The sequence below is a fragment of the Drosophila mauritiana genome, chromosome 2R (assembly GCF_004382145.1).
Source record: "Drosophila mauritiana strain mau12 chromosome 2R, ASM438214v1, whole genome shotgun sequence".
Taxonomy (NCBI): Eukaryota; Metazoa; Arthropoda; class Insecta; order Diptera; family Drosophilidae; genus Drosophila; species Drosophila mauritiana.
The window spans coordinates 7,758,647-7,778,579 of NC_046668.1; the positions used below are offsets into that span (position 1 = coordinate 7,758,647).

Sequence of the window (19,933 nt, forward strand, 5' to 3'; positions counted from 1 at the left end):
GCCTGCATTCAGCAGATTTAATTATTTAATCAAGACAATTACTCACTGGCTGTGCAACGCAACAAACACATGGCTTACCGAATCCTCATTTCGGAAGAATGAATAATATAATATGCATAGTAAGTCACGCAAAAGGAATATTTACTTTGGCCAGCTTGGTTGGCAGATTTAATAACTACACATTCAATTGTTGATCCTCTTTTTAAATGAAATAATCTCCTCTTCGTTTTAATGAAATTATGGCTTTAAGTAATTTTCTTGTTGTTCTCAACGTGTATCTTAACACTTTAGAATACAACCAAAATAATATATTCTTTGAGTTTAAATTAATATTCTCAGATTTCTTAACTGATTGGATCAGTTATTACTTATTTTGCTCAGTGCACCGAGTGGATAGCAATCCCAATGGCAAGTAAATCAACTGGTTCTTAACGCCATTTGCCAGATAGCGAGCCGAGGGATAAACAAGGACTCGCACCCGATGGCCAAATTCCAGGATCTTGTCTTGTCATGCAATTATCGAGTTTTAATGAATTTTCGCGCGCAGTCAGAGGCGAAATCCATTAAAGGACTCGCGCAGACAGACACGGCTGCGATGGCGGCAAGGAAGTGGAAGCGGAAGTGGCCAACTAATTACGCCAGGACACTTGGCACACAAAAAGCGGGCACCAGCAAATGCTCGAGTTAATTGCATTGCCAATGATGCGGCAAAAGCGTTTTGACGACCAAAGGGCCATTAAGTCATTAAGACGCTCAAAATGTCATTAAAGAGCGAAGCCAACAAGACCACAATCTGCGCAAATCGCAGCTACAAATTATTTTGCACTAACAGATATTTAGATACAAATATTGGGAGCAAAGTGTGTGATGACAAAAAGTTCTTGAAGGACTCTCCTCTTTGCGGTTGGAATTAGGGCATATTGGCATTCCCTGCTGGCCAAAGTTAACCGCAGCCGTCGGTTTGTTGGCCCAAAACACCCAACTAGCCGGGTCAGTGGGCAAATCCAAAGTGCCAGCTGTAAATTCCCGCTGCAAATTAAATAAGTGTCTAATTGCTGGCCAGCAGCATAAAATGTGCACAAATGCAGAAGTAGCCGTGGGAAGCCAGCGAAACACAACTGACACGACCCAGCAATAAATCTCAATTGATCCCGCAGGTGCAGTGGCAGTTTGGTCGATTAAAGCTCCCTCAACGACAGCCATCTCCTCTGCATTCGGCAGCGGTCAGAGGTCAGTGCAGGCATAACAGGTGGGAGGCGGTGGGGGAATCCGTGGCAAATACGTTAAGTGGCAGCAACGAGCCACAACAACGACCCTTCAATTGTGGTGCATGTGGGTATTCTGCATTTTTGGGGGATAAATGCTTGCGAAGAGCATAGGGAAATGCTAAAATTATATTAATTCAAATGCAAAGTGGAAAAAGTTTAGTTTTCGCTGCTCTTTATACATTTTAACCTATAGCTTAGCATTTTCTATACATAAAAGTATTGTTTAAAGTGCTTATAAAAAGCTTTTTAATTAAAGCCGCCCAGATAGAGCCATTGAATGAAAAAGAAGAAGGAATGGCGACGCATGGAACTTGGCCATAAATGCTCCAATGGGCCATTTGCCGTGGAGCAATGGTTATGGCGAGAATAAAACCCAGCCAGTGCAAGTAATGTTGTGGCCAACTCCCGGACTCAAGCCAGTTCCGTCCAGTGGTCAATGGCCAATGGCAGGACAAACTTTGGCCAGTAAACAGCATTAAGTAACCTCACGCACAGCGGGGTGGGTATGAGTATGAGTCCGAGTATGAGTCTGTGTGTGTGTTATAGTAGCAACTGCCTTCGGTGTCCTTGTCGTCCCAGTGTAATTGCCTCGGATGACTTGCCCCCTTTCGCTCCAGCTGCCGCTGCCGCCTCTCCTGACCAACTGGCATTGACAAGCTCCATAATGGCCATTCACCGCAACATCTGGTTTACGTTGCCAGTTTGCGATGGCTTCGCCTCGCTGGGAGTCGCAGCAACTTTGCTTCCTCGCATTGATCCCAGGTACACACTGCCCCCTATCGAGCTGCCTAATTGAATATCCTTGGCATCCTGGCAAAACTTCGGACCAAGCTCCCTTCCAACTGCAGTCGAAACTCGCTAAGTTGAATGGAATTATTTTTGTAGCTAAAGTTTTTCAGAGACATTATTCAGTTTACGGGTTACAAAACCACAATTTCAAATCGACTGGATTAAAAGTTGGCTTCATACCATATTTTTGTTAAGCTTAAAACTACTAGTCTATGAAAGTAAAAAGTTTAGACATTGCAAATTATTTAAACTATTTTCTATGTTCTACTGTATTTTGCATGTTGTTGCGGACGACTGTTTTCCATATTTCAGTAAGCATAAGTTGCTTATCGCAGACGCCCATTGATATGCGCATGTGGAAATCCCTTGGATGCGGCTGCCAAACCCTTATCACTGAGACCAGACGTATAGGGACTGGGGAAACTCCGGAGAGCGCTGGGAAAATGTCTTGGAAACTGCCCCACATGCATATCCTGCTGCCCCTTCTCCGGCCAACTGCATCTACTTAGCATAATTTGTTGCCTCTTTCTTGTCTTCGCTCGCAGAGCTTGGAGTTGTGGATCCTTGGGGTTGGGCGTTTCTGGCTGTCGAGGAATCAAGTTGCGCTGCCAGTTTGTCTAGACAAAGACAATGTCTGCATACTAAGATTATGTTTTGATAGGGCATTTAGCAGATGGGCAATTTGTACCTTATTTCGATTCTTAGCATTAAAATTGCTTCTTTCTTAAACGTCATTCAAATTCTTTTATTTTTTATATACATTTTAGTCTTTATATTAAAATATATTAAAATCGCGCCAACATTCAAACGATTTAGGCCTTCACAGCACTAGTAACAATATGTTAAGATTGCGCGCAGTTGGCAGCCCTTCCCAACAGCTGTTGTGAATCTGACGCAGAAAATAAGTTTTGGTTAAAAGTTATTGTTATTAAAACTGCAAGTCTTAAATTACACCAATTAATATAACTACCTATGCTTATTACTCACAAAAATAGCTACACCTTTATGCATTCACTGTTTTTTCGGCCATGGTAAGGCAATACAACACCCCATCACCGGCTGCTCTCAAACTGTATTGTATTCGCTTGACTTCCAGCTGGAACTCAATGACTTTACAACTGTATGCCCCGATGATTTGACCGCCGCATTGGGTTTTCAAATATACAACGACTTGAAAAATGGTAAAAGTCAAGAATATTTCATTTTCAATTTAATAATTATTATAATGCATTAGAGGAACCAGGCGCCGAATTTCAACCCCACTATGATCCCAACCTGAAAGTGTTTTATTTGATGAAAAATGATAAAGTTTATGTACCGGTTCTGCACACAAAAGCAATTGACTTCAGAATCATAAAATCTTTACACGAAAAGCTTAAAAAACGGTGCGTATTAAAAATCCGGAATTTAATTCTTATGATCTTAACCACTTTATTCCCTAGCAGCAACATATTTGTAGCCATTGTGGACAATACCGCCAATATTTTGTATTATCAAATGAGCGAAGGTCTCAGCGAAAACCAGTCGACAAAAACAGCAGCTAAATAATAGCGATAGATACATTTATTTAAAATCATATCATAAATACAAATTACAGTCACAACTTGAAACTAAACAATGTGACTGGATGTGAACCAATCCGACTTTCCAGATTTAAACTTAAATCGATGATTATAGCCGCAAGTTGTGAGCATAATCATAATAAAAATGACAATAGAAGATCTGCATTGTTTATACTCGTTTCGATTCGCATGAGGGGTGCAAAATCGTTATCATAATTGTAATTATCAATAATTATCTTCACATAATGATAGCTTAGACTACGTTTCAATAATCGATTATTACAAGCTTAAATCGAACTAAAAGTTACATTAAATACAACATAGATCTTAAGAGTACAACAATCCGATTGCATGCATCCATCCACGGAATTTCCAAACTCCATCCCGTTAAGCGGTTATAAGTTTTCTGATCCTCATATCTGGTTTAAAGCACACCGCGCATGCAAAACAAATCGTTCACAATCATCGATCTAGCGTCGAATAAAAATGCTCAAAGCAATACAGTTTCTTGTATAATAGTTATAATAATAATAAATAACAAATGTTTGCGTTTGTATATGACGTAAAAAATATGTTTAAATTATAACACAACTCGGGCAATGGGCTGGGGAGTTGATAAAACGCGCAAGGCAATTTACAGGGCTTACATGTTAAAACTGTAAATATTTCACTTTCTCTCACTTTACTAGATAAATATGTATGTATGTCGTATAGAAGATGAGCTCGTTAGCTAGACGATTCCTGGGATGTGCATGCAATATATGTATAAAATATATCTTTGTTCTTGTATGTTGATTATGAAAATAGGTTGCAATGACTGCTCTGGGGTGTAGACATACACTTCTCATCTATAAAATCTATTTGTATCCGGTCTTAAAAAACGATTTCCAAAACTACAACTTTGCGTATAAGGCTTTCCTAGGGTTTGTCAGACTATTCAATGCGTCCTCGTGTTTGGAAAAGGAAACAACTCTATATGCTGTACAATGCAACGACAATGTGGGATGATTTGTGGGTACTGTATGCTGAACCGGTTGCATGGATGATTGACAAATGCTTGCTTTTCCACAACGTGGACAACTAGGTATTTTGGTTTTTGTTGGTCTCTCGGCCAGTAAGCAGCAATCAAAAGTTCTCTCGTTAGTAGATGTATTTTCTATATAGATATCGTTTGTAAATATATATGTCCTGTATCTGTATGATCATGCTGTCTTCATGTATAAATATTGAACTCACATCGACTACTAAGCCAAGTAAAATTACTCGAAACCAATTTCGTACACAAGTAAAAGCAAAAGCCAAAGGCTACAACGATCGGGCTAGGCCCGTTGGTAAATCCTTGAACTAACAACGAGCTTCTAACACCATTCGGCCGTGTATGAAAAGTCCTGGAAGAGCACCTGCTCCTCCTCGGTCAAGTGTCGCGGCTCCTTCGGTGGCGTTAACTGAGCCTTCTCCGACGTGAACTCCTCGTCAAAGTTTGACACATCCTCCAAGTGGTTCTGCAAGGCAGTTGGAAACAATGTTAATATGTGCAATTATATATTAAATGTTGCAATTCAACTTACAATTGTCGGCACGAATGGTGGTTTAACCTTTCGCAGGAGCAGGTCATCCCACACAATCGACCGGAAGAATGCCTGTTTCTTAACATCCTCCGCATCCCGTTCCGAGGATCCCAGACGTCTCTCTGGGTTCTTACGCAAAAGCTGCCAAAAAAATTTGGAATTAAGTTCTCCTTTCGAATTGTTACTTATGCAATCAATCAGCTTACCCTACGCATCACGGCTATGGCCTCCAGCGAGAGGAAGCGCGGATAGCGCACCTCATCGTTGACAATTGAATCGAATACTTCCTCCTCATCGTCACCAGGGAATGGGGACTGTAAACATTAATTACGATGATTATGAACTGCATTTTAAAACTTGTTGCATGCGACCTACCTCACCAACCAACATCTCAAAGATCAATACACCCAAACCCCACCAATCCACAGCTCGTGTGTATGAAGTTTCCGTGAGCACTTCCGGTGCCAGAAACTCGGGCGTGCCACAGAAAGTGCCCGTGCGATCACCGAAGCCCATGCCCTCCTTGCACAAACCAAAGTCCGCGATCTTCACATATCCTTCCGTGTCCAAAAGCAAGTTGTCCAACTTCAGGTCCCGGTAGATGATCTTGTTCTCGTGCAGGTACTGCAAGCCCAGAACCACACAAGCGGCGTAGAAAACGGCTCTCGGCTCTAGGAACACGTCCGTGTGGATGTGCATCATCAAATCTCCGCCAGCAGCGTATTCCATCACAAAGCATACGTGTTGCTAGCACGATGAAAATGTAAACAAATTATTATACAATTTATAACCCCTCAGCTTATCTCTACTTACCTCAGTCTGGAAGCACGAATACAAGTTAACTAAGAACGGATGACGCATGGCGTTGGCCACCTCGAAGATGCGCTTTTCGCTAAGCAGGGACTCCACTTCGTCGCGGGCGATGATGTCTCCCTTCTTCAGCGCCTTAATAGCGTAGTACTGGTTGTTGCTTCGCAATTGGGACAGAATCACCTTGCCAAAGTGGCCGCGTCCCAGAACGCTTAGCAAACGGAAGTTGTCCATTGACAACATGCCTGCATTGGGAGGCTGCTTTCCAGCCCGGCCAGTCTCGAGTCCTCCGGATTCACGATACTGCAGGCCACGGGCCACATTCCTGCGCTGCTGTTGATTGGAGTTGCTGGTGGTGGAGGAGCTGGGTGAGTAAACAGAAGCTGCAGCTGCCGCTTTGGCCACATTCAGCTCATACTGGTTAGCGTAGATGGGCTGCTGCTGCGGAGGCTGCTTCTCTTGCCTTTGGGCGGGCTGCGGGAACTGCGGCGCTCCGGCAGCGGCGCTGTTTCCGTAAATGGTAGGAGTAGGTGGCTCCTGGATGATGGGCGAAGATTGCTGCGCATACTGCTGCTGGCTACTGCCCACGTAAAGCTTGCCCAACTGTGGTATAACCTAGAGCGCACAAGAAGATACACTTTAGTCATCAAAGAAAGTAGCGTTTGGTGTACATTTATTAGTGGCTACAACTTGAGAGCTTGGTGAATCCATTCAATTAATTCCCTGGCGATTACCTGCTGGACCTGGTCTGCTGTTTCTAACTTTTGAACTGTCTCGAGGAGAATACTTTCGACACAAGCCTCGGAAACTTTGGCAGACTGCGCTTCTGCCACCGGCTTAATCTCCGGCTGTAAATCCGGCTCGGCTACCTCCTCGATCAGGCAACTGGTCGTCCGGCTGGCATTGATCGGTTCGAGGGTAATATGTACAAGACTAATACGGGCCTGCAAGAGGATGGTTCTTCATAGTATGGTAGATTGATCGGGGATTTGATTGAACCCAAGAAACACACATACAGCGGGAGGTACAGGATTGGATGCGCATGGACACACTAACAGTTGGTTGATGGCTCGCGCGGGCGACAAGTCGAGGTAATGGAGCTGATTATGAGTGCGCTGCTGCTGCTGATGCTGTTGCTGTTGGAGCTGGACCGCAAACATCTGCCTCAAGACCTGGCCGAGCGCATGGAAGGTTGGCACAATCATAACGTTCCTACATCGCGTTCGATACCGATACGGATACGACACTTGGGCGGGATGGCCAAAACCGCGCCGGCCAACTGAAGGCGAACAAGTGCCAAAGTCATGACCAGAGGCCAGGCATTTGCGTCGTTGTTTTGGGTCTAAAAATGACCAGCCGAAAGGAAAATGTGACAACAGCGCACATAACGATGAGTACATAGCTGGGACACACATAGATACAAAGGTAAGCGAACACAGGGACAAACATCTTCGATGAAAATGGAAATGGAAATGGGGAACACTGACGTTGCAACGTGAGAGGGGGGGCGAAACGGAAGGTGGGCGTGGGTGGGAAAAAAGAACACATTTCCCGAACATTGGCACGTGAAGTGGCGCACTTTCGGGTGCCTCCTAAAGACCCAATTCTACCAAGACATATCCCCTTTTCTTTCCTCTGATCTTTTCGCTGTCATTCGCCAGAAGCGCGTCTATTTAAAGAGTTTAAAATTGTCACTTCTAGCTTTTATTTCTCGTCGATCATATTGGTTCCTCCTCAAATAAGTGGGAAATTGTAAATCTATAACAAATTCTAAAGCTCTCAAGTTGCCTATTATTGGAAAATATGTTATTTAAACATTTAAAAACGCTATATCTACGTTTAGTTAAGCTGTGCAGCTTACATCTGTGCCATTAGGATTGCCAATTTCAAGCTCTTCCTTTCAAAAGGAACTATGTATAATTCAAGCCACTAACTACATCAATCTATTAAACACTGTTAATTAAATGGTGAGTCACATTCAAAGCTAAACTTTTAGTTAGTTCCACTACGACTAGGTTAGTTTTTTGGGGTGCTTGTGAATGCGCATTGATTACAGTGCGAATGTGTGTGTTTATGAGTCAAATGTTTATACACAATTTTTGGGGCTTCAAATGTTTTTCTTTTTTTGTCCAGAGCCAATCAAAAACATACACACATTTAAAGAAGAAACAGGTAACCCAACGCGAAATAAGAACAAAACAAACATGTAAGAAAATAAGGTTAGTAAAATTAAAAAGTAAAAAGAAAATAAATCAGAAATTGGAGAACAGAAATTAAACCGGAAACCAAACCAGGAAATGAAAAACCTCCTAACCTCCACACAGAAACGATCGCCGGCACTGGAGCTGTGGCTGGAGTGCAGCCGGGTGCCCAGGTTTTCGTTGCTGCCCCGGTACAGATACTCGTCGTCGTCCTCGGGATACTCGACTAGTGGCGATGGTGGCACCGAACGGTCCTCCTCCCGACCACCCAGGAGCACCACGGGCGGCAGGATTAGGACCGGACGGTGCAGCTGCTGTTCCACAGCGGACGGTGGTTCGGGATTCGTCGGTTTCTGGGCGGGATGTGGTGGCTGCGGCTGCAACTGAAATTCGTTGTGGTTTGGGCTTTGGCTTTGGCTGGGGCGGGCATTTAAGCTTGGCATGATCTGATTGCTGGCAAGCGGTGGGAACGACGGCGTTTGGTTGGCAAGGGTGGGTGATGTCTGCTCCGCGGGCTCTCTCTGTTTCACGCACAGGTCCAGGATCGCCTGGCGCTGCGCCTCCTGGAACTGCTGCAGACGCAACTGCTCCTGGCGCTGGCGCTGCTGCAGCGCCTGCTGCTCAGTCTGCTGCTGTTGCAGCAGCAGGTTCTCCAGCGCGCCGGCATCCAGCGCCATCTTCTGCTCCTTCAGCAGTCGACGCAGCGTGGTGGGACGTGAGTCCAGGTCCGACAGGAAATCGAATTCGTGCAGGGCATCCTGCAGCTGTCGGCGATTAACGAAATCATGACGATACGGAACGGAAAACGGAAACCGAGACGGGCACACAAACACACAGATACAGAGAGAGAGATAGATAGAGAACATGATGACGGTGGGCCACAAAAAGGAGAATATGGGCAGATGAATAAAGAAGGCGATAGGATTATCGAGGCAAGGAAGGGAAAGACTTTTCTTGAAGAAAGCGAGAAGAGGATATAAAGTGAAAAGTGAACGATTTTTACGATGAATAAGGTAAAAAGGTGAAGAAGGCGGAAAAATCTTAAGCGTAAGCTACTTTAAATTTTGAAATATAATAGGTTCACGTTTCAAAGCGTTTAAAAAGTTCAAAAGTAAAGCAAATTCATTTTATAATTTTAAGTCATTTGAATGTTTTTCTTATTATTTCATATTTATTTTCATTAGATTTACTTTTTAATATCTCGTGATTCAAACTGAAGCTCGTAAAACTCTCTGCCAATTATGCGAACATTCATGATTCTGTATGGAGTGCGGCTACCGTTCCAAATGTACAGATTAGAGGGATACTTAATGCCAAACCAACACCAAAATTTGATAATGTGATGACTGTACAGATTGCGTGCTTGTGTGTGCATAAGTGGGTGGGTGGTGAATAAATACATGAGAGCGTGGGCGGAGGAGCAGTGGCAGGCACAACGATCAAACCAGCTACGGGTACAAACCTAAGTACATACGCAGATCTTTATACAGGGTCGGTCAAGTACTGAACTGTACACGGATCGCATTGCAAAATAAATTAGCAAACTTACCTCCTGATCCAATATCGGAGTGGTGGATGTCGACTTGAGCACAGGTGGTGGCGGTGGCGCCGTTGTAGGTGCCGCAGTCCGGCCGCCTTGAATCACCTGTCCTTTACTGGCACCCGGCATCTGTAAGCTGAGCGTATTGGGCCGTCCAGCTGGTCCGGTGGCCACGGGTGGCGATTCCGGGGGCAGCACACTAATTCCCTGCATGTGCATGGACAGGGGTCGCATTCCGCTCAGACCACTGGCCGCCGGATCCGGGTATTCACCTGGCGTCTCCACGTGCTCATTAATTCCTGCATCAGGATCGAATTCCAAGTTCTGTGCCTGCTCTCCGGGCGTGTAGGGCTCCGGTTCCACCAGTGCGTCGGATGAGGGAGTCCTCGAAATCGGCGACTCAGAGTCGCGAGACCCACCAACCACCATAGGTGAGCTACCGGTTAGAGAAGATCCCGATCCTACCGATCCCATGTGCACATGGTTAGGAGCATTCCGCTTAAGTAGGCGGCCCCATGTGGCCACATTGATGTTCATCTGCTTGGCCCGCGATATGTTCTTCGCCTGCTGCCTGTTGAAGATCATACGCTGGCGCCTCAGCTTTGGCTTCTGTGAAATCATGGGGTTCAAGAACTTGACCTCCGCAAATAGCAGACCTTGTGGCTCCAGCTGCAATGCCATGCCATGTCGCACATCGTCAATGAACTCTTCCAGGCGCAGCACCTTTACGGCGCACAGGGATCGCCAGTCGCGCCAGTAAACTCCGATCTCCAGTTCGCGCGACCGGTCTAGATCGATGGAGAAGCGCTGATCCCAGGCCTGCTGCGAGCATTGCTTCCACGATGTCTGGCCCACGGTGATGTTGTCCAGCTTGATGACCGCCATGATCTCAATGGAGGTCTCATCCTTTACCGAATAGCTCTTTGAACTGCTGCGCGAGGTGACGCCCTTGACGAAGCTTCTTAAATCCCCCGGACTGGAGTTGTTGTCCTTGTCCCTCCTCGATCTACCGGGCACATCTTCCAGCAAATCTTGGCAGCCCAGCAAGCGAACCTCCAGTTTTCCGGTGACACTGGCACAGCGTCCAAGCGAGGACACCGACTGGTACGGCTTTCCGCCGAGTATGCCCGCTTGTCCGGATTGCAGTGATGTGTAGGTGACCGGAGCTGGGGATGTCGATAGCTGGACGATCTGCAGCTCCGTTTTTAATAGCTGGGCGGCGGGCGAATCAGCGGGCAGCTCCTGGCGTCGTAGATCCAAGGAGTAGCGCAAGAGATCTAGTTTTCGCGACGATTCCGACAAACGTCCATGGGCCTGTTTTAAAATAATATAAAACTAATTAATAATTTGCTCAACCAAGTAATAATTTCATTTCCATATGACACAATACCAAATATTTTTGTACCGTATAAGACATATATCATTTAAAATAAGTTTGTTCTTCATTCACCGAAATAAAAGATACATTTCTAGTTAAAACTATTGCTTTATTTTATTACAACATTAAATTGATTCAGCGCACAAATTGTGTTTTGCGTGAGGAACATTCGCTTACATGGCTTACAACTAATCGGAAATAAAGTTGGATTTAGGTTCGGCTTTGGGTGTTGGGTTAATAGGGAGCGTATCAATCTGAAAAGCAATGTGTTAAATGCAAGCCTAAGACAAAGAAAAGTAAGCCCGGTGTGATTTTATAGCTGTGGACGTCTTAATAAGGGCTTCTCGCCTAAGGAGAAGGCTCTTCCGCGCAGCTGAAACCTCTCGGCCAGCCAACGTTGACAGCTTTCGCATTGACAATTCGGATTCTTGGTGGGTCCTACATGATGGCCGGGTTTTCTCATGGCCACAACGTTGCCGAAGCGACGCGCCTTCTCCAAATGCTCGTGGGTGTACCCGGAAACGGAAGTGGATGCTTCACTTGCGAGACTTGGACTGTCGCGTGAGATTTCAAAACGCCGCACTGCAATTGGCGAAGGCGTCACTGTGGTCCCAAAAGTACTAGCGGAGGTGGTGCTTGGCGGCGCCTCACTGCCACAACGCACCACTGTGGTCGCAGCGGACAGGAGTTGTGGCGAACTACGCTCGGAAGAGGGTGATCCGGAAGCAACCTGTACGCTCAGATTATCGCGCGCTTCGCTCTTCCATCGAAAACTCGGGTGGAGCAGACGAAAGGGATCGGTAGTAGCGGACGCAGCGGGTTCAACAGGTGCAGTGGCTGGCGGAGTGGGCTGTGCTACAACGCCGGGACCACCGGAGGGTCCAAAGAACTGCAGAAAACCAGGCCGATTACGAGGGAAGTGCGAGATCTGCTGCAATTGCGACTGCCTGCCCGGATAGGTATTGAATCCATTGGCATCGGAGAAGCCATCCGATTCCGAGGGTATGGTATCGCTTCGCTGGAAGGAACTTCGTTGCGACTGCACCTCCGTGATTGTCTGCAGGGCATGCGGGGATGGTGCTCCCAGATGGGTTTGTGCGTGACCCTGGTCCAAAGAGTGCTGACGGGACCAAAGGCGCTCCATCTGGCTTATCCGCAGGCGATCGAGCGAGTTCTCATAATCAAAGCTATCGGATTTGGTCAAGCCAAAAGATGCTAATGGTGTATCTATATCGTCTGTATCCTTCCAGGATGAATCCACACAATCCGTTCCTCCCACGGCACTGGAAATGCTGCTGCAGGTGGCGTCCCTTGGCATCGTGGATCTCGAGGAGTTAGGGTATGTGCTGCTGATGGTCTCATCGCTGGGCTGGCGCATGTATTTCTGGCGTAGATTGGCCAATTTGGCCGCCCGCTGATCACCAATGTGTTTGCGGAAAAGCAACTGCTTCGACTCGCACACTTCCTCGGCTGTGCTGCACTTTGTAATGGCGTGCCCCAAATTTAGATTGCCTTGCTGCTGGTTTCCCACTTTGTTTTTCCCCTGATTCTGAGCCAAACGCCTGGGCATAGCTCCCCCAGAGATTCTCTGATGGCGCAGTAGCATCTGCTCATTGTCCAGCACGGTTTGAGGGGTGGAATTCGAGTCCAGTTCGTATCGCTTGCTACCAGCCAGCTCGGAGTCGGAGGAGCTAGAGGGCTCTTCATCTGCCTGCCTCTCATCATCGGCTTCCTCCTCCTCATCTCCCTCTGAACCGGTGCAGTAGACATCGATGTGAACAGTGCGGGGTTTCTTCTCGCCCAAATTGGGTATCTTAGGAGCTGTTCCTTGGCTTATGTTGCCAGCTAGCGGTGGAATTCTCGACATCGATGCCGACTTAAATGTAGACGAAGGTGTTGTGGGCGTGGGTGAATAGGTTGGCTGAGGATTGCAATAAGTTAGAAAGTGAAAAATCAATTATGAATTTAAAACCGCACCACATAGGTGTTAGCCTCCTCCGCTTGTCGCTTGCTGGCAAAATTCATCAGTGCTTCGGTGGTGGCCCTTCGTTGCTCATAAGCTGGACGTCTCTTGGCTGGCTGCTCCTCCGTGTCGCTTGTCTGGGAGAAGGCATCCTTTAGCTGCTGTGCTCGCACCTTGCTGTGGTACACAAAGGGCTCATTCACTGACGCGGTTCCCGCCTCTTGAGGCAAGAAATCTGCCACCGCGGACACCATAATGTTGCAGGTGCTCCGGCAGCGGGTTCCACACACTTGGGCAGTGGCTCCCAGAGGAGCGGCGCAATCAGTGGACACAGGTGGTTTGTTAAGCGCTCGCGAAGCATGTGGGCTGCCAAATGCCGAATCCGCATTGGTGGTGGCCGAGGAGTTTGTGGAACGGAAGCTGGTTCCCGCAGTAGCCGCTGTCTGTAGAGGATTTTAAGGATATAAATAAAGTTTGGAAGATTTTCCCGTAACGACTTGCCTTGTCCACATCCTGTTCTGTTTCTGGTTCCTCGCAGGGCGTACACCACTTGTAGACCACGCGCATCGGGTGCACAGTCTCCGGAGCACTGAACTCCTTTTGCACCGTTTCACCAGCTCGGGCAAAAGTTAGATGTGCTCGCACGGTCCACTCGGCGGTCAGTTCATGGGGCAGTGGAACCTCCTGGCCCTGAACCGCCCCCGGGGTGGGCGTGGGCGTGCTCATGACTCCCTAAACACTTGTTTTGCGGTCGTGGCATGAACACATTTTGGCTGTGGTTATGTTGTGGATCAAGGTGCCATCGATATATTCACATAAATACACGCACTTTATACTACATATATAAATATATATAAATGTATATACGTCACACACGAAATTTATATTCCTGCTAAAAATATCGAGAAACCGCTTTGATAGTTCCTATTGTCGACCAAACATTGAATAAATTCTATATATTAAAGGCTTAAATGCTTGTTGAATTCCAACTGTTTAGAGGTAATTTTATATCAACAATTTGTGGTAACATCCCCACACATTGTTTATAATTTTTAAAACTTTTCCTTGGAATTGTATACAATTTAGGCGAATTCAAGCAATTCTTTTTATGTTTATAATGATATGAATTTCTCGGTGTTTTTTTCAAATCCTGTATTTTTTACACCACTTTTTAGTTAAATCTTTTTTTTTCGTTTTGATAAACCGTAAAATTCGTTACAGTCAGTTTGAACTTTATTAATTTGGCTTTTTTGTTTTCACTATTTTTAGCTTCATTCGACAAAAACGCACACACACTATAGTCGCGGGGGTTAGCAAATGGATGGGGCGGAACGAAAACACTTTCGGTTTTTCTTAGCTTTTGTAAGATTCGTGTTTCTAAATTTATGTGATTTTATTTTTAACAAGATTTATTTTTCGTTACGCCAAAATTGCAAGATGACCCCAAAAAGAATTCTGAGAAACTGAGTGCAGACTGTGCTGACTATCCAAACAGAGAATTACGCAATTTCGGGTGGATAAGCGCATAGAACTTGCAGCACACGCTGCGTATGCGTAATGTCGAGGAGTTAATGACAAGCTCAGCCAGTGAATTCCCACTTATATAGCGTGTGTGCGTGCCTTTCGCGAGCTTACTTCGATTATTTCATTATTATTTCTATTTTCATCATTATTTTCTATTATTATTTCATTCCACATTCAGTGGATTTTTTTATTTAACACTAGAGACAAAGGAACACGAACGCAACGTAAGGAAAGACGCGGCAATTAAAAAATAATTATAAAATATCGGAAAAGACCAGGCGGCGTCGCACGTAGCCAACGGCGATCCAACTCAAACTGAACGCCAAGGAAAAGCTGCTTGAGGAAAATTCGCTAGAGAAACGCACATGCACACGCACATTGAACAACAAATTTTCCCATATGCTGGCCAGAGAACTTTGCGCTCCGATTCTTATGACGGTTTTATACGTTCCTCGTTTTTGGCCGATTAAGCAGAGGCACCGACATATAGACGGGTTTATATATATGCAATGTTTGTGTGCCAGCGTACGGCATAGTTCTAAAAATGTTTAGCAAAACGCTTCCAAATGGCCAAAAGGGCAGCGCCTGAAGTTTTGTGTTTATTGTTTAGCAGATCGTATAATAACTTCTGCGATATGCGGATGCACAGCAAGAAAAGTACTTGGTATGCGTTAGGAAAAGCAGAAAATTCCTGCTAACCGAATATCCCAAAATACAGAACTCCATCACTAGTCTCGTTAAGGAAAACTTGTTCCCATTGATATGAAACGCACCGCTGCTCTCGACTTTTTATTTCTGCATCTGACAGATGCAACCGCATCGCAGAACAAATAAATATGAAAATGGGGCCTGCAAATAGAATATTTAGGCCACAGCCCGGACAACATGTTGTTGTTGTAGCTTCTGCGGAAGCTAAGTGTCTGTACGTATGCGTCTATGTTGAATCCAAAGACAAAACCGCACGAGCATCGGTGGAAAGATAAATCAAAAAGCGAGCTTGCCACGCGACAGGAAACGCAGACATTGGGAAATAAGAAAAAGTGTATCTATGTCCCTGCACATATGTTCAGTGTTAAATGCATTGTGAAATTTGAAAAAACTACTCGTCTTGCGTTTATTTTGGGACCATCTTTCTGTCGGCAATGCCATTAACTACAAAATTTGAAATGAACTAAAAAGCTAATGCCAAAATTATTAGGGCAGGCCCTGCGCACACTTGCCAAATCATTTTTCTTCGGCTCTAGTAATGGCGACGTTCCACGTCCGTTTAATTAATGAGACGACAGTTAACGACAACAACAACTAAAAAAAAAAACTTGAAATTATAACGAAAGCGGACGAAGTGAAAAATATTTAAAGCAGCCGCATAATTAGCCTTTTGCCGCCTTCCCGCTTCCCGTTTCGTTTCACACGACGTTGCCACAAGTTGGGAAAAAATCACGTATACGCACGTATAATTCAAATATGATTCATACGTCGTGTGGCCATATGGCAGCAGGCACACCTGATTTCAGCTTAGCGGGGGAATACTCGCAGGGTTATGTGTCTGCCTGGCTACCAGCCAGCACTAATTAACTCTGGTATTAGCATAAATACCGATTCTTTTTGAATTACCAAGAACAGTAGAACTTCTAAAATAGAAGCTAACATACCAAAAATATATAGTTATCTAAAGTTTAGATTCTAGGCTTCTATTAAATAAAATTTAGATTATTTGTAAATTTTTTGTAGATTTATGCTTGTGACACATGACCCTTAATATCCCGAAGATATGTAAGTTTCTATATAAACGAGACTATGTGTTTGCTAGTTTCCCTTGAATATCTACAGATAATCAACCGAGATTTAAAAGTTAAAACTCACCTCCTGCAAAGCCTTCTTGTCCGGTGCCCTATTCGCCGTCTGCAGCGTGCGTATAACATTCTTGGCTCCATCGACGACGGCCGCCTCGATCCGCAGTCGATGGCGGAGCTCCTCGATCCGCTCCTCCAGCGTCGTCTCCAGGCTCTGCGGCTGGCTGCTGTTGTTCCCGCCGATCGTCTGGCCGTGCTCGTCGATCATCTGGCGCGAGGCCTTGAGGCGATCCGCCTGCTCGCGATTCTGTTTCACCTTGATGATGCGCAGGCGCAAAAACTCAATCTTGGCCTTCGAGTCGGCCAGCATCTGGTGGGCTTCCGCCAGCAGCTTCTTGTCGCATCCGATGCCCAGCGACTGGATCATGTTTTCCGCCCCGGTCTTCACCTTCATCTCAATCTGCAGCTGCTTCTCCAGCGAGGCAAGCACTTTGTCATTGGCAGTGGCCGGTGCGCCGCCGTCCAGAGCCGTGCTTCCGCCGCCCAAGCCACCAACTGCACCGCTGACCAAGAAGCCGCCATTGGGGTCAATGCAGGCAGTGATCGATTCTGAAAGAAATGGAAACGATTAGATTCAATATTAATCTGAATTTCGTAAGAAGTATTGAATGTTCTCTATCGTAGATTTATATAAGCAGACTACAGCACAAGAAGTATTTAAAACTATCAATACCATTGTAGGATAAGGACTTTTAAACTTTATAGATGAAAGAATATAACAACAGGATTTCAATAATCTTTTGACTTTTGCTTGTCAAGTTAGAAGCAGCTGTTGTATTATTATTTTAATAATAAATAAACGGAAACTAAAAAATCAATCAAACAGCAGTGCTGATCCAAATTTCCTCGGCAAAAAAGGCCAAAACTTGTTTATGCCCTTTGTTTATTTTTGAAAGGCCATTTGTTTGGCACAAACTAAAAATATGTGTGTTTGGATCTATATGCGCCAGCTATTTATTCAAAGAGAATCGGCATTTGTGCAGCATTCTTCGACAGCTGCCAAACATGTCAATCGTCCGACGTATGGAAAGTCGACGCTGGCGCCACACAATGCCACATTGGAGGGTTCTTGTGGGGCACATGCTTCTGTTGGGGGATTGGCCAAACACGGAAGCAGATGATATATAGAATGCCAGAACGCTGTCTCCACTCGGAAATGTAAACAAACCAAACGTATCACATTTACAACAGTTGTGTCAATAGGTTGGCTCACAAAAACCGAAGAAAACGAAGAAAACATTTCGTCCGTCGCCGAGTCTATCACAAAGTGTTTTGTTAAAGATACGAGGGCATATATAAAGCGATAATCAGATCTTTAACACCAACACAATGTTCACTTGTCACCACCATGAAGCATTAGATGATGGGCCAAGAAAAGTGTGGCAAAGGTAAAAGCAAATGCGTGACAAAGACCCATTAAAGACGGACTTAACCATTCCCAAAAACCCCGAACAATTGCAGCATTCGTGGGGTTTTGATGTCACTCTCTTTCGAAAAGATTTACTTTCATTTTTGTTTGGTTTCTTATTTTGGTCAAAAATTTCAATGGTTTGTTAATTAAAACTATTATTAATTATAGTTTTTAACTATTAAATTAAATTGTCACTGCTTTAAATAGCACTACATTTTAGTAAACTACTTTATACTTTTAGTAAAAATCTATTGGAATCAAATTGTTGACTACCTCTAATACAAATTTTTGAATACATCTTTAGTAAATATCAGAATTTACTCACTCCTTAATTTAAATTACTTGCCCGGAGACCACATGACCTAGAAATCCCAACTAGCCCAGTATGTACCAAACATTTTGGTTGATTGAATTACAATTTACAACGAGCATGAAATTGAATTAACTAACAACTTCACCACTACACGACCTTATCTTCATCTTCTACACAAAAAGGAACATCTCTTGACTTCATCGCAGTGTCCAAACTTTTTCTTGGAGCTTGTTTTGGTTATAGCTTCGCTAGTGACCCCGCCCCTTGGCCACGCCCTTGTTTTTATTGGGAATACACTTGACTCGTTACACTTGCCCACAAAACTTGTTGCATGAAACTTTTGCTCTCGTATAATTGCAACAGTTTATGATTGGTTTTTTGAAAGTCTGGCTTTTAGTGGGTTTTCGAAACGAAAAGCGAGACGGCGCTAGGAAAAGTTACCCAATCTCTGTGGGCATTGATAGATGCTCACCTTGTCCATTGCTATTGACGGCGGTGTTGGCCGATGTCAGGAGGATTTGACTCTCGAGCTCCTGCAACTCGGACTTCAGTTCGGCAAGTTTACTTTTGCTCTTCTTGACAAGAACGGCCACATCGCTGAGGGATCGTCGATCCTTGGCCACCTCGCGTAGCTTCTCGGCGCCCTCCTTGATCTTCAGCTCCTTGCGGATCTCTCGCCGAATGGCCTCCTTGATCTCCTCCAGCCGTATGGACATACAGCTCTCCGGCAGATTCTCTGTGAAACCATATTTGTGACTGAGCTCGTACAGAACGGGATGCTTGATGTATTCGCCCTGTGGGTGAGAAAAAATGGGAATGAGAAAAAGGTTTTACACACACTCGTAATTAAATTCGTTTACAGTATTTGATACTCAAAATATTCAAAGCACTGAACAGTACACTTGAGTGTTTTCGATCAGACTTTAAATAAACATTAAAAAACGTGTAAAATACTGCAAGCTGCGGCCTCTTTTGGAAAAGAGCGACATCCTTATACTCTGCAGTTAATTTAATTAAAAGTCAAAAACTGCAGTTGAATTAAACAAAGTTATTCGTTGAATATTCTGCAGTATTTCAAGTGCAGAATTGCCACAAAGCATTTAAAACCCAAGAAGATAAAGATACTTGAAGAACTGTATCCGAAATATGGATATATAATGGTTCTATAATTAAAAAGTTGCAACCTTCAGCCAAATTGTCTATAAATCTTAGAAATAGTATCCAGTTTAGTGCGACTAACTCACTTCGGCAGATATCTCATAGTTTGAACCGTTCACCGAATCGGTGTAAAATACGGCACCACCACTGTCGCCATCGTTGTCAAAGTCATATGAATCTTCCGGTCCGAAGACATTGGTGACCAATCGATTCCACAGACCACTGTTCGATCGCCGGGTGGTCGGGTGTCTACTGCTCCTTCGGGGCAGCGAGTTACACTTCCTGCGAGCACCGAAGCCCTCTGAAGCGGACACCGAGGTGGTGTCTTCGCGATCCCGCTGGCTGCTTGGATTGATCATGCTGCGGATTCTCTTCACCAGCTTGGACATTATTCACTCGGGTTTTCTCGTTAATTCGCCGCGTTTATTACCTCACTTTGGTCATTTTACAGCCGTTTTGTGTGCGCTGACAAGTTCACGGTAATTAGCTGGAACAGCCTGACCCACAAAACAAAAAATACACACACTTTTATTCACACGACTCCGACTGCCGCTTATCTGGAAAATGTTTTTTGCCTCCCCCTCCGGGTTCTTCT

The 19,933-nt window shown here is 44.8% G+C and overlaps 3 protein-coding genes across 14 annotated transcripts in view; 1 reads left to right on the top strand and 2 right to left on the bottom strand.

Moving 5' to 3' along the window:
• Nucleotides 1-2,925: 2,925 nt before the first annotated feature.
• On the top strand, nucleotides 2,926-4,500 carry LOC117138005. Of its 2 annotated transcripts, none has more exons than XM_033299806.1 (4): nucleotides 2,926-3,088; nucleotides 3,154-3,238; nucleotides 3,292-3,442; nucleotides 3,500-4,500. In XM_033299806.1, the coding sequence occupies exons 1-4, from the start codon at nucleotides 3,086-3,088 to the stop codon at nucleotides 3,603-3,605; spliced, it is 345 nt and encodes a 114-aa protein (XP_033155697.1). In that variant the 5' UTR covers nucleotides 2,926-3,085; the 3' UTR covers nucleotides 3,606-4,500. The 2 variants fall into 2 exon arrangements, with proteins under 2 accessions (XP_033155697.1, XP_033155698.1); XM_033299807.1 differs by having other exon boundaries at nucleotides 3,503-4,500.
• The window catches only part of LOC117138001 (serine/threonine-protein kinase N), a 36,411-nt gene continuing 20,251 nt past the window's right edge, over nucleotides 3,774-19,933 (bottom strand). For 4 of the 11 annotated variants that reach the window (XM_033299794.1, XM_033299793.1, XM_033299795.1 and 1 more), the window contains 9 exons: nucleotides 18,653-18,974; nucleotides 16,467-17,005; nucleotides 9,748-11,052; nucleotides 8,312-8,962; nucleotides 6,001-6,612; nucleotides 5,563-5,934; nucleotides 5,394-5,501; nucleotides 5,188-5,328; nucleotides 3,774-5,121 (listed from right to left, as the gene is read on the bottom strand). In XM_033299794.1, coding sequence (XP_033155685.1) covers nucleotides 4,978-5,121; nucleotides 5,188-5,328; nucleotides 5,394-5,501; nucleotides 5,563-5,934; nucleotides 6,001-6,612; nucleotides 8,312-8,962; nucleotides 9,748-11,052; nucleotides 16,467-17,005; nucleotides 18,653-18,974 — 4,194 coding nt within the window. In that variant the 3' untranslated portion in view covers nucleotides 3,774-4,977. Of the gene's footprint in view, nucleotides 5,122-5,187; nucleotides 5,329-5,393; nucleotides 5,502-5,562; nucleotides 5,935-6,000; nucleotides 6,613-6,731; nucleotides 6,942-7,013; nucleotides 7,278-8,311; nucleotides 8,963-9,747; nucleotides 11,053-16,466; nucleotides 17,006-18,652; nucleotides 18,975-19,933 lie in introns of those variants that run through there. The other 7 variants (XM_033299796.1, XM_033299802.1, XM_033299798.1 and 4 more) reach the window with 7 other exon arrangements.
• Nucleotides 11,199-16,204, bottom strand: LOC117138003. The gene is made up of 3 exons (XM_033299804.1): nucleotides 13,581-16,204; nucleotides 13,094-13,522; nucleotides 11,199-13,037 (listed from the first exon to the last, which is right to left on the bottom strand). Exons 1-3 carry the CDS (start codon nucleotides 13,803-13,805, stop codon nucleotides 11,430-11,432), a joined length of 2,262 nt encoding a protein of 753 aa, XP_033155695.1. The 5' UTR covers nucleotides 13,806-16,204; the 3' UTR covers nucleotides 11,199-11,429.